Source organism: Terrapene carolina, unplaced genomic scaffold (genome assembly GCF_002925995.2).
Source record: "Terrapene carolina triunguis isolate 2854851 unplaced genomic scaffold, T_m_triunguis-2.0 Scaffold234, whole genome shotgun sequence".
Taxonomy (NCBI): domain Eukaryota; kingdom Metazoa; phylum Chordata; order Testudines; family Emydidae; genus Terrapene; species Terrapene triunguis.
The window spans coordinates 13308355-13321765 of NW_020664585.1; the positions used below are offsets into that span (position 1 = coordinate 13308355).

At 40.5% G+C, this 13411-nt stretch overlaps 1 protein-coding gene across 5 annotated transcripts in view; it reads left to right on the forward strand.

The window, feature by feature from the left end:
- The window catches only part of LOC112119582 (E1A-binding protein p400-like), a 65867-nt gene extending 52734 nt beyond the window's left edge, over window positions 1-13133 (forward strand). For all 5 annotated transcript variants that reach the window (XM_026656944.1, XM_026656946.1, XM_026656945.1 and 2 more), the window contains 10 exons: window positions 616-661; window positions 757-866; window positions 2064-2268; window positions 3207-3373; window positions 3788-3997; window positions 4325-4520; window positions 6436-6566; window positions 7235-7396; window positions 8482-8559; window positions 10644-13133. In XM_026656944.1, coding sequence (XP_026512729.1) covers window positions 616-661; window positions 757-866; window positions 2064-2268; window positions 3207-3373; window positions 3788-3997; window positions 4325-4520; window positions 6436-6566; window positions 7235-7396; window positions 8482-8559; window positions 10644-10916 — 1578 coding nt within the window. In that variant the 3' untranslated portion in view covers window positions 10917-13133. The remainder of the gene's footprint in view (window positions 1-615; window positions 662-756; window positions 867-2063; window positions 2269-3206; window positions 3374-3787; window positions 3998-4324; window positions 4521-6435; window positions 6567-7234; window positions 7397-8481; window positions 8560-10643) is intronic.
- Window positions 13134-13411: the final 278 nt, after the last annotated feature.

Sequence of the window (13411 nt, forward strand, 5' to 3'; positions counted from 1 at the left end):
CCCCCCCCCCAGCTCCTAGCTGGAAGCGGCAGAGGGACCTCAGAGCTGCTCAGCTGCCAGGGGCGGGGGCCCTCCCACAGTTCCCCAGCCTCCGCCGCTGGCAGGGCCCTGCCTCCCCCTGCTGCTCCCAGGCACTGGGCAATGGGGTCCTTGCACCTCCCAGCCACGGCCGGGGGGGCAGGGTGCTGGACCCTCCTCCCTCCCCATTTTGTCAGGGATGTTTTTAGTAAAAGTCAGGGACAGGTCACAACTTCCGTGATTTCTTGTTTATTGCCCGTAACTTATCCATGACTTTTATTAAATATATCCATGACAAAATCATAGCCTTAGTTATAGTATGCATACAGTTCTGATTTAATTTCATTAGAAAAGAAAGTACCACAGCTCTAGGAGAGAAATGAATATATGCATATATAGCTGTACATGTGCTACATGGTGAACTTAGACGTAAGTATCTATGCACTTTATTATAATTTTTTTAATAAATTTTGCCAGTTATCTCATTGTCACCATAGGGCAGCTATATTATGTTAACAGAAAAGTAGTTTTAAAGGCTTGCACTAAGTTGGTTTCCAGTTTTTCTCTGAAACATTATTCAAATTGTCTTCTAAACAGGCTGGCACAATCAAAACAGCAGTCACGGGGACAAGTATACAGACTGGTAAGATGTTTTAGTAAAGCACTGGGGCTGGATGCCGAAATACAGGAATACTTTTGTTTGTATTAGTCTCATGTTTTTCTTGGGTTTACTTTCAGCTACTGTGAGTGGGAATGTTATAGTGAATACAGTTGCTGGAGTTCCTGCTGCTACCTTTCAGCCTATTAATAAACGTCTGGCTTCCCCAGCTATACCTGGGACACTGACAGTGAGTAAATTTCAGTAGCTGTACTGTAATTTAATTATTTTAACTTGCAGATTGTAGCAGCATGGTCAGTTTCTAGCATTTAATTTTTTCTTAGTTTTATGTATATAACTCTGCCCCTAGCTAACCTCATTTAGTCTGGTATATTCTTACCAGTCTGTATATTGTCCAAAGAAGAGAATGATGCAGCTAATGGAAATGTGTTGCATAACAAATATTGTTATAAATGAGACATGGATACACAGAATAATAGAAATTAGACAGGGAAAAGACTTCTTAGATCATTCAGCCTTTACCTCTGCCAGTCCATCTCTGATCAGTGATTCTTTTTTTGAAATACACACAAACAAATCAATGTTGATAAATGCAAAGTAATTGGAAAAGGTTCAGAAAAGGACAACAAAAATTATTGGGGTAGGGAACGGCTTCTGTATGAGGAGAGATTAATAAGACTGGGACTTTTCAGCTTGGAAAAGAGACGACTAAGGGGGGATATGATTGAGGTCTATAAAATCATGACTGGTAGGAAGTGTTATTTACTCCTTCTCATAACACAAGAACTAGGGGTCACCAAATGAAATTAATAGGCAACAGGTTTGAAACAAACAAAAGGAAGTATTTCTTCACACAACGCACAGTCAACCTGTGGAACTCTTTGCCAGAGGATGTTGTGAAGGCCAAAAGTATAACAGGGTTCAGAAAAAGAACTAGATACATTCATGGAGGATAGGTCCATCAATGGCTATTAGCCAGCATGGGCAGGGATGTTGTCCCTAGCCTCTGTTTGCCAGAAGCTGGGAATGGGCGACAGGGGATGGATCACTTGATGATTACCTGTTCTGTTCATTCCCTCTGGGGCAGCTGGCATTGGCCACTGTCGGAAGACAGGATACTGGGCTAGATGGACCGTTGGTCTGACCCAGTATGGCTGTTCTTATGTTCTTATAGACAAGACATCTAAAACTGATGAGTGCAAATGGGGGAAAATTCACACTTCAATAGTATAGTTAAGGGCTTTCTGTTCAGAATACCGAGAATGAGGTGACTGGCCATTTATTAGATAGACTGGAAAGGTATGTACATATTTGCCTTTATTTATGACATTTGTATCTTAAAATAGGTCCTCTGGTTTCCAGAAGGTTCTATGGTTTTAAATGTAAGTTGAAAGTAGTGAAGAATAATGGTTTTTTTCTTCCTTAGACTTCAGGAGGTACTTCTTCTGCTCAGGTGGTACATACTCAGCAGCGAACAGCAGCAGCACCTGCTGCATCAACAGAATTGGTGACGATAGCATCTACACAGGGTGTTCGAGCAGTAACATCCGTGACAGCATCAGCTGTGGTAACGACCAACCTAACACCAGTACAGACCCAGGCGAGATCCTTAGTGACTCAAGTTACGCCAGGTAATAATTGTGTGGTGATTCTTTCCTAGTGTACTTTAAGTGCCTAAACTTCCTGTAGCTTACTTGACCATCTCACCCTCAGAACATTGGAGTCAGACTTTACCAGCAGTACCTTTTGTTAAACACTGCTGAAAACTTTTAACCTGCTTATCCTTCGTGCCAGAAATCACATTTTCCTCCATTAAGTTTTACTAAGTGCAGAATAGAGAAAATACACTAATTGGTTCCTAGGCACTACCTTAATCAACATGCATAATAATTATATGCAAATGCAGCAAATTCAGCTTTATTGACTGCTCTTGATCATACTCCATTTTCAAGAAAGGAAAGTATTTATTTGCTCTGTTTATGTAATCAAGAAAAACTGTTTGCAGTCTGTGCTCATTTACTCCTAGTTTGAGCTAGCCTTTATTGTTTTATGCCCCTTTTAATAAACAGCATAAGCTTAAAAAGCAAAGAAAATAGGGTCCTTTCTCTCTAGTTTTCAGTGTCAAATAAGGAGTTGGGTGAAGGGGAGAACGTTTTATGTTGCGTGTGTGTGTGTGTGTGTGTGTGTATATATATATATAATATGCTAATATGAGAGCTCTAGCAGCCAACAATGTGCTGACATTAATGACTGATACAGAAATAAAGTGGCGTATAAAGCAATAAATTGGTGTAAAACGATGGATGTGAATCTGAATCTTCTAATGGGTTTGTTTAGCAATAGAGTCACATGGATTAGTTCTACTTTTTGTTTTGCTAACAATGATCCTATTCCATTTGGGCCTCCCTACCTAGTCTATTTCCTTTAATCTAATCCTGAATCTCTCCTCAGAACTAGTGTAGCAAAAAAGGACAGGCTTAGCAATTGTACTAGAACTTTTTAAGTGAAGTTGATTAAATTAATCAAATGTTGGAACGTTCTCTTCAGAGCTTTTTTGCTTTATTTACAGCTACGCCAACAGTTCAGCTCTCTGGCAAAGCAATCACCTCTGCTCAATTCCAGCTTCTCAGGCAGCAGCAGCAGCAGCAGGCCACTCAGGTGCAGGTTCCACAGATTCAGACCCAGGCGCAAGCCCAGTCTCCAGCCCAAATAAAAACTGTAGGGAAGTTATCACAGGTGAGGGAAACATTCCTAAGCTCTCATGAATGCTGTTCTTTCCTGTTTCTTTAAACACTTATCAGTGATGTCGTCTGCGGTGACCTATGTTCTCATACTAGACAGAAAACAGGAGTTCTCTCTTAAATTCACTGCCAGTGATACTAAAATTTCATGGAAACACAGAGCAGGCTAACTAGTTCAGGTTTGTTAAGTACTTCCATGAAGTAAAACAGTAAACAAGCACTAGGTATTTGTTCTCTGGAGATCCACATTGTAAAGGAATTACGTTCTTAGTTCCATTGCTCATTGATCAAAACTGGCAGGAGAACTCCCATAGCTTAAAGTTTCAAAGTCTGCTCCCACTGGGGGTGTATCCGCCGTTCCTAAAACCAGTAATGAAATTGAAAACAATAAAAATGTTTATACTTTCAGGAGCAGCTGATCAAGTTGCAGAAACAGAAATTGCAGCTTCCTCAGCAGCAAGCAACACAGCAGCAGACACAGCCAGGGGCCCAACAACAGACAACACAAGTACAAGTGCAGCAGCAGCAGCAAACTCAACAACTTACTGCTGTCACAGCACCACGGCCTGGAGCAGTACTTACAGGCACCACTGTGACAAACCTGCAGGTTGCTCGTCTTGTAAGTTGCCATACACTCAGTTAAAAACGCACTTAAACAGCTAGTTCTACACTGATTAAAATGAATGAATCTAGCACCTGATTCTCATGTGCACTGAGGCCCCTTTACACGGCTCTGGCAGCGTTAAGGGGATGTAAAGTGAATGTAAATGTAGTTGAAGTCCACTTTAAGGTTGCTTTACGTTGTTCGAGCCGTGTAAAGGGGTCTTAGTGTAAATGAGAATCAGGCCCTCAGTTTCTGAACATACAGTTATCATCTTGCAATGACCTAGTTAAATACACCAAATATTCTTTGACTGTACAATAATCCTGATTCCTTGCTGCTTAGACTCGTGTTCCTGCTTCCCAGCTTCAAGCACAAGGACAAATCCAGGCCCAAACACCTCAGGCAGCACAAGTTACTTTGGCAAAGCCTCCAGTGGTGTCTGTTCCAGCTGCTGTTGTGTCATCTGCAGGAGTTACAACTCTCCCTGTTACCGTCGCTGGGATTAGCGTTGCTATTGGGCAGCCACAGAAAGCAGCAGGTACTTCATTATGCTTCTTGAAATACAGTGTACTTTAAAGTTGTGCTTTAAAAAAATTCTGTGGCACCTCAAGTCATGTCTAGTGCAAGATGCTTTCTCCCTCTCATTTCAAGACTTAAAAGGATGCAGTTTGAAATTCAGTCTACTTTAAAAATGAGTTAAAAGCGTTTCAAGTACTAGATTTGCCCTGGCAGTTTGTGCTTCTGCAGTCACATCTGACTATTTTTAAACTGTTTTCTCTCTCTCCTGCTGCACTGTGGAGAAATAATACAAATCAGAAAAACTTGTCTATATGCAGAGGGCCTGATCTGAAACCCATTAAAGTTAATGAAAAGACTCCCATTAACTTCAGCTGGATGAGGCCAAGATTTTCTGTCAAGTGCACAAAATTAACCAGGGGGACAGAGACAAGTAAATGTAACCTTTCAGTTACAGTAATCTTTGGTGTTACTTTTAACAATCGTAGGTAAGGAATTTTCAGACAGAAGTATGATTTCCTTTTTAAATGATAGAATCCTAGAAATAAGGGGCTGGAAGAAGTCATCAAGTCCACTCTGTACTGAGCCAGGATCAAGTAAATGCTAGACCATTCCTGACAGGTGTTTGTCCAATCTGTTCTTAAAAACCTCCGGTGATGGGGATTCCACAACTTCCCTTGGAAGCCTGTTCTAGACTTAACTACCCTTATAGTTAGAAAGTTTTTCCTAAATCTCCCTTGCTGCAGATTAAGCCATTGCTTCTTGTCCTACCTTCAGTGGACCTGGAGAACAATTGAACACAGTCCTCTCTATAGAAGCCCTTAACATATATTTGAAGACTGTTATCAGGTGGTCTTTTTCAAGACTAAGTATGCCCAGTTTTTTTTAACCTTTCCTCATAGGCCAGGTTTTGTAGTCCATTTATCATTTTTGTTGCTCTCCTCTGGACACTCTCCAATTTGTTCACTTATTTTCCTAAAGTGTGGGGCCCAGAATTGGACACAGTACTCCAGCTGAGGCCTCACCAATGTCAGTAGAGAAGGGCCCAATTGCCTCTCGCATCTTGCATATGACAGTCCTATTAATACACCCCAGAATGATATTTGCCTTTTGAAACTGCATCACATGTTGACTCGTTCAATTTGGAATCCACTGTACACCCAGATCCTTTTCAACAGTTCTACCACCTAGCCAGATATTTCCCATTTTGTAGTTGTCCGTTTGACTTTTGGTTCCTAAGTGAAGTACTTTGCACTTATATTTATTGAAGTTCATGGGTATCCCTCTAAGAACAGGCGGTGAACAGGTTTTCTGTATAAAACCATAGTAATCACACAATCTCTAAGAAGAATAGTCTTTTAATTAAGAATAGAGTTAAAAGCCATTTGAGTAGCAAATTGAGATTCAGTTAACTGATATTTCTGTATCAGATATTCATTTCAGAACAGTGTCTAATACGGTATGTAAAAAATTATTCTAACAGTATTATAGTACTAATGCAGTGAAATTTTGCTTAATCCTGCCTTCAGATACAATGGCATATACCACCACATCTATTATAAAAGTGTGGTAGTATATCAGTGATGGTGATGGCACATAGATGCTTCATAGCTAGTTTCATAGAATATGCTTATAATCCCTTTTGTTTGAAGGACAAGATAGATTTTTGCTTAAGAAGCTGCCTGATGTTTACTGTCTCTTACTGCACTCACAGCTGGAGAGAAAGGCACTGTTAGGGCTTGATCCTGCAAGGACTTTTGCTTAACTTTAAATGTGTGGGAAGACCTGTTGAATTCAATGGGATAACTTATGTGCTTAAAGTTTAGCATGTGCATAAATCTCTGTACACTATGATCAGTGGGATTTAAGCACTCCTTAAACACACTTAGCCGAAGCGCTAAGACGAAGACTCCTCTTTTTTCTTTTTTTATTTGCAGGAGGACAGACAGTGGTGGCACAGCCACTGCATGTCCAACAGCTGCTAAAACTCAAGCATCATCCAACAGCACAGCAACAGAAAGCCATCCAGCCCCAGGTCGCACAAGGTCAAGCTACTGTACAGCAAAAGGTATTTCCTTTGTTTATTGCTTCTCTACCTTATTGTGACAGCATCTGTGACTGAAGTCTTCCAGTTACTGACTTTACTAGATTATTCATAGACTTTGGTAGCTCAAATTGCAGTGAGTGGGTCTGAAGGATATATATATTCCCATGAGACTGATTTATGAAACTACAATTCTGGTAGAGAATGCACTTTTATTATAAGCCTCTATCTTTAGGCACTTAATCATTTTCCTAAAAAATAATTCTTTGGTTTGATTTTTCATGCCTAAAACTCATTTTAAAAAATAAAAGTTTGGAGGTTAATGTAGCCAAATATGGAAAAGTGCTGAATTTTTACCAGTTATATTTTCCACATGCTTTTTGCACAATAATATCATAAAACTGACTTCTTCATGCAACTTCAAACTTACCATGGACTTTGCTCTCGATAAGGAAAGTGTCAAAGTGACTTTTTGTTACAAGTTGGAGTTTGCAGATTCTTGTATAAAGTTCTGAAATTTTATAGCGTTTTCAGAAATGTTTTCTCTTCTGTGTGCATAGGCTTTTCACCAATACTCATTTGCTGGATATTAACTCTGAAATGATCTCCAATTACTGTAGCAAAGTGGTTAGCAATATATTTGTTCTTCAGAAGTATGCTGTACTCACTGATTTCTTATTTTTCTGCTCCAGATAAATGCTCAACAAGTTACTGTCCAAGCCCAACAGCAGACTTCACAGCAACAGAAAGTTACCTACAGTACACAGCCAGCCATTAAAACCCAATTCCTGACAACTCCAATTTCCCAGGCCCAAAAACCTGGTGGAACCCAGCAAGTGCAAGCACAGATACAGGTACTGGGGCCCAATTTCTCTCCTTGAAGTTAATACTGTGTGACTAGAAAGTAGCAAAGACCACAGTCTTACTGCAGTAGAGTCAGGTTAGAGTTTTATTAACCGCTGGCTTCAATACCAGTTACATGTTTTTAAAAATTGACTAGTTGTAAAACTCACTGGGTGGGATTGCAACCTTGTAGTCTGCCGCGGGTTATGTCTAGTACCCAGGAGCAGATCAGAGAAAGTTGTGACTTGAAGAGTCATGATTCCTCCCCCACACCTTCCTTGCTTTTGGGGAGGAGTAAGTTACATCACCCTTTCCCTCGAGCAGTGTACTCCCCACTGCTCCCCCACCAAACTGTTCTCACCAGTGATTGGAAAAGGCAGGGTAGAGCCTGGCTCTACTCCCATTTGCCATCACCTCCCTGCCAACCTGTATGCAATAGGGAGACAAGGTGGGTGAGGTGATCTTTTATTGGACCAACTTCTGTTGGTGAGAGAGACCAGCTTTCGAGCTCTTCTAAGAAGTTGGTCCAATAAAAGATATTACCTCCCCCACCTCGTCTAATATTCTGGGACCGACTCGGCTACATCAACAATGCATACAGTGGGGAGTAGCAGGTAGGTGGCTCCTGCTCTCCTCTGCACAGCTAGCTCACTATCTAACCAGGGCAAGCAAGGAGATTAAAGAGGGGAAGCCTTATTCCCCTGCACAATCAAGTAAGGGCTGTGACAGTCCAACACTTTGGAATTACTAACCTTGCTGTAGTTTTTCAATGACTTAGCAACAGTCTCTCACATACAAGTTGTAGATTGAAAATTTGGCCCCCAAAAATGTCTTCAGTGCAATAGTCTGAAAGCTTTTGATGAAAAAAGAATACCACCCAAGTGCAGAGTTCCACACTACCCAGTTGAATGCCACTGGGATAGGCTTTCCAAAGGACAGGTAGTTAATAGCATATTTTAAATAATGCTGTGGCTTGATGATAACCAGAATAGACTAAACCCATCATAAGCCTTTTACGACGTGTATAGAGAAAATAAATACAAGATATTTGTCATTTTTCTTTAATAAGCATCTTTTCTATTTCACACTACTAAAGGTTGCAAAGCTTCCACAGGTGGTCCAGCAACAGGCAACTGTTGCCAATATTCAGCAGATGGTTTCAGTTTCCCAACAGGTAAGGGTCACTCAGGCTGAACGCAACAGAAGATACACAATCTATTGCAGGTTTTCTTATTTGGAGAAATGTATTTTTCTTTCTCATGTACAGTATGTAATATTTGTAAAATACCTAGTATTTTCGTTGCCTTTCCTAAAAATTAAAATGGTGACCCCAGCCTCTGTTTGCCAGAAGCTGGGAATGGGCAACAGGGGATGGATCACTTGATGATTACCTGTTCTGTTAATTTCCTCTGGGAGACCTGGCATTGGCCACTGTCGGACAGGATGCTGGGCTAGATGGACCTTTGATCTGACCCAGTATGGCCATTCTTATGTTCTTATGTAAAGATGCAGTCACTGGGCATGTGATCAACTGCTATATATTTCTTTTTATTATTACTCTTGATGAGCCTAAACAGGCTTCTCTTATTTCATCTGGAGCTAAAGAGAGCTTCTAAAAGTTGTGCCTGTTCATCAAGATGTGTAATCAAAGATAATGATGGATAGGAAGAGAATTGAGCTAATGGCAGCCAACTCAGTGATTGTTCTATTTAAAGCATAGGGGAAAATAATAGAATTACAAGCTTGTTTGTTACTTTGTAGTGGCCAAGGTTGTGCTAGGTGCTTCACAGAAAACAAAGAAATATTCAGAGCAACACAAAATGGGATGGGGCAAGGATGAGGCAGACGAAGAGGAAACTAAACACTAAGGCCTTGTCTACACTACGGGGGGAGATCAATCTAAGTTACACAACTTCAGCTATGTGAATAACGTAGCTGAAGTCGACATACTTAGATCTACTTACCGTGGGATCCACACTACGCTATGTCGACAGGAGACACTCCCGTCGACTCCCCTTGCGCATCTCGTTCAGGTGGAGTACAGGAGTCGACGGGAGAGCGATCTGCGGTTGATTTAGCGGGTCTTCACTAGACCCGCTAAATCGACCGCCGATGCCTCGATCGCCTTGCATTGATTCCCCAGTAAGTGTAGACAAGCCCTGAGTAGCCGATAGCCTTTATTTCAAACAGTTTAAAATCAACTTTCAGAACATTAGCAATAAACATGTCTTATTCTTTTTCAACAGACATAAACATTAAGGGTGATCAGTGCTGACCTAAGTCTGCTCCCAATCAATATCACAGCTCTTATAAAGCACTTTCCATCAGTAGATCTCAAAGTCCTTTACAAAGGAGGTATTCATCCTTCTCCCGTTTTACAGCTGTGGGAGTTTTACCATTGACTTCAGTGGGAGCACAGTTAGGCCAGTGCTAAACACTTCTGAAAATACTACCTTGAATGTTTACAGTTTATCTGCACCCTTAACGCAATACTTCACAATGGATGGGTTTCCTCTTTGACTGACAGGGCACTTGCTGAACCTCTCACAGTGAGACTTGGGCATTCTGCTGAAGTGTCACTTCTCCCCCACATTCTGCCTCCGATGAAGGCAGTGACAGTTGAAGTTGCTCCTCCATTTTCATTCCTGTGATCTCAAAATGGATAGACAAGCAGGAGAACATTGAAAACCTCCCTTCAGTGGCCACAGCTGTGCAAATTAGGTGCCAGGACCAGTCTCCCTCACTCAAGTGGGGATAGACACTGCCTGCTGTAGCCCCCCTGTCCCTACTGCCTTCCTTAAATATGGGTAAGGGACCTCCAGTGGCTTTACCCACAATGGCTGATGCTTTTCCCTTGATCTCTTCCAACCCCTCTCCTCTCCTCCCTGCTTTCTTTCACCAGAAGGAAATAACGGTATTGGAATGTTTGACTATCCAATGGCCATACCCTCCCCAACTCTCTTGTGGAGGGTAAAGGGGGAATGCTCTCTGCAGGAAGGCTGGGTGATAATTATCTTGGCTTTTAGCTGGGATGCACAGGGCTACAGGTACCCTGTCTCCCTTCCTTACTGCAAATGGAAGAGCTAGTGAGGTGTGTGTGCCCAAAATCTATCGACTGTGATTGGTTCACCTGCCTGTCAGTCAGAAGTAAGAACATCCAACCAAGTAAATTGCTGTAATGTGGTGCAGAATACTAATAAAGAACTCTATATTAAAACCTGGTTCAGCATTAATCTCCTGTCACCTAAACATTTTTAGGTTCAGGCTCAGCCCCAAACTGTGACGCTGTCTCAGACGACTGCAGGTCAACAACAGGTCCAAGTGATTCCAGCAACAACTGCTGCAGCTCAAGTGGTCCAGCAGAAACTGATACAGCAGCAAGTTGTGACAACAGCATCTCCCCAAATTCAGGCCCCAGGCGTACAGAACCCAGCCCAGGCACCAGCAACGTCTGAAGCCCAAAACCAGCAAGCAAAAGTGCAAATGAGGACGCCTACTGTCAGATTGAAGGCACCCACCAAACCTAGTTGAACTAATGATTAAATTGAAATAAGCATGGAAATACTGCGTTTCATGTTTGCTAAGCCATGGCAACGTGGGCAGGTTCTCTGCAGATCCTCATCCAAATGAAGATAAATCCCTTTCATTTTTTAACAGAAGGATTTTGGCGGTTGACATTTAACATGGAAACTCTCTCTCTCAAAAAAGCAAACAAACAAACAAACACACACACTTCAGAAAATGCTCATAAAGTTCAGACAAGACACATTCTGCCCCAGCAGAAAGCTCTTATTTTCTGTGCTTGTTCAAACCATACAATGCAAATGTTATTTACATTTAATTTCTGCCCAGCTTCACCAAAAAATGGTGATATTCCTTAAATGTTGGTAAAATTCATCCATGTAATATATTGTATAACTGCCCATAAGAATATGCAGTCCTCTGCTGTAATGTGTATGAGCGTTTAATATCCATTGCAAAGCCATACCAAGAACTAAGTGTGACTAGTGTAGCAGAGTGCTTTCCACCTGGCTGTGAAAGCTGCATGTGGTTCTCACTTGAGGTGATCATCCCTCAGAAGAACCAATTATATTTGACGTTCTCCCTGCAGAGTTTAGCCAATAAATGTGAAAATTTGTAAGTATCTGTAATTAAAAAGAAAAGAACCATGTTTCATCCTCCATTTTTGTAAGTCTTTTAAAATGTTTGTTAGTAGTTTTGTGTACAGTTTATTGAAGCACCCAACCCGTGCACTCACTCTCATACTTCACTTTAAAATAATGGATATTCTAGGCATGTGCTGAATACTGTATTGATAGTAGATGTGTATTAAAGTGTACCCCATTTTTTTTGTAAAAGAATTGTTTAATTGGTATCTCTAAACAAATGGCCCTTAGTTGTTTCTTATGGGACTTCCAAATCGGAAAATCGTGAACAGATGGAGTTTAATACATCAGTTTAATTCTGCTTTTGCAACATGTTTAAATGTTCAGTACTTTCTACTCATCTTTCAGCTTGGGGGAGTGGGGAATAGAAAATTTAAATCTAAGACTAATTCTTCAATTGTGTAAAGAATAAGATCTAACTTTTGTACTATTCTTTTACTAAAACTAATGATGAATGTATCTTCAGGTTGGTATTTTGGATGCCTCTTCCTCCACATCAGTTTGCCCTATTGTTGTCAAACAAACGAGGAAAAAGCTGCATAGAACTGTGAGGGGGAAAATGCTGCAAAAGCCTCTTTGACAGCACTAAGAGAGGATTCAGAAAGCTCTTGGATGAATAGATTTGTTTTACTTTAGCCACAAAACTGCATGACAGACATGAAATTCAATGAAAATGGTAATATTCCATTTCTGAAAATTCATTTTTTTAAACAAAGATCCCCCCCACTTCTGTACTCTTTTCAATATTTTAGGAGGGGAGTCTAATTAAAGAAAAAGCATATGTGTATCTTTTGTTCTGATTTCTATAGATATAGAGTTATTGGTATCAAACAGTCGCACAAATGGCTTAAATAAGCGAATTCACAAGGAGCTCCTCTGTTTTAAGTAGGAAATGTCTCATTCAGTTAAGATCCAGAATATAAACACTGGGGTCAGGCAGAGTTCTTGATTATTATTTTTTAATCTCATTACTTCTTTTCTCCTGCATCTTACTATTTTTCTTGGACCCTCAGGTTGTAGAATTTTTTTTTTAACTTAAGTTTGTACATGAGCAAACTAGCGAACAATTTTTAGATTCCCCTGATTTCTTCTGAGCCAGGGCCATTAGCTAATCTCTATTAGCAGCTCTGCAACACAAACTAATAAAGCTGGCCATGGAATCGTTAAAATGCAGTGACAACTGGATAACTGACAGCAGGTACAGTATATTATTGCTCATCCAAAAGTATTGCCTAGACGTAGTAAGCCCCAATTTTACTTTCAAGTGTTCAGCACTTGTGTGCTTGAAAATTGAGTGGGAGGGGGAACACTTGCAACAGTGGGGGGAAAACTGCTGACTACATCAATGTGTTGTTCTGATTCTGTGTCTAAAGAGGCAGTTTTGTTTTTATTGTTAAGGTCAGTTAATGAAGATGAAAATCAGATTTTTTTTTTTCTTTGTCGCTCTCCCACGAAGGTGTTAGAAAGTCAATCTACCTGTAAATACTTTATGAACATAAATATTTGTACTTGATCAGTAGGATTGTAAGGAATAGTGATGTATCCTACCTGAACGTGTAATAAAGTGTACATTTTTATAACATATCTGTCATTTCAGTACTGTGTAGGGTAAATAATGTTCAATACATTTCCACTGTTTTTTGTTAAAATGGGTAGGGCATTGGCTTTTAAAAGTACTGGTAACTAACACTGACTGCTAGTAATTTGCTCTTGTGGTGGAAAAGGACATTTTTGTCCATGGATTTGCCTGTTTTTTTAAATGTTAATTCGCACTGGCAGAATTAACACTAATGTTTATAATCTTAATTGGGATGTTTATATGCATGGAGAGGATTGACTCCAGGAGCTGGGGCTTTCAGG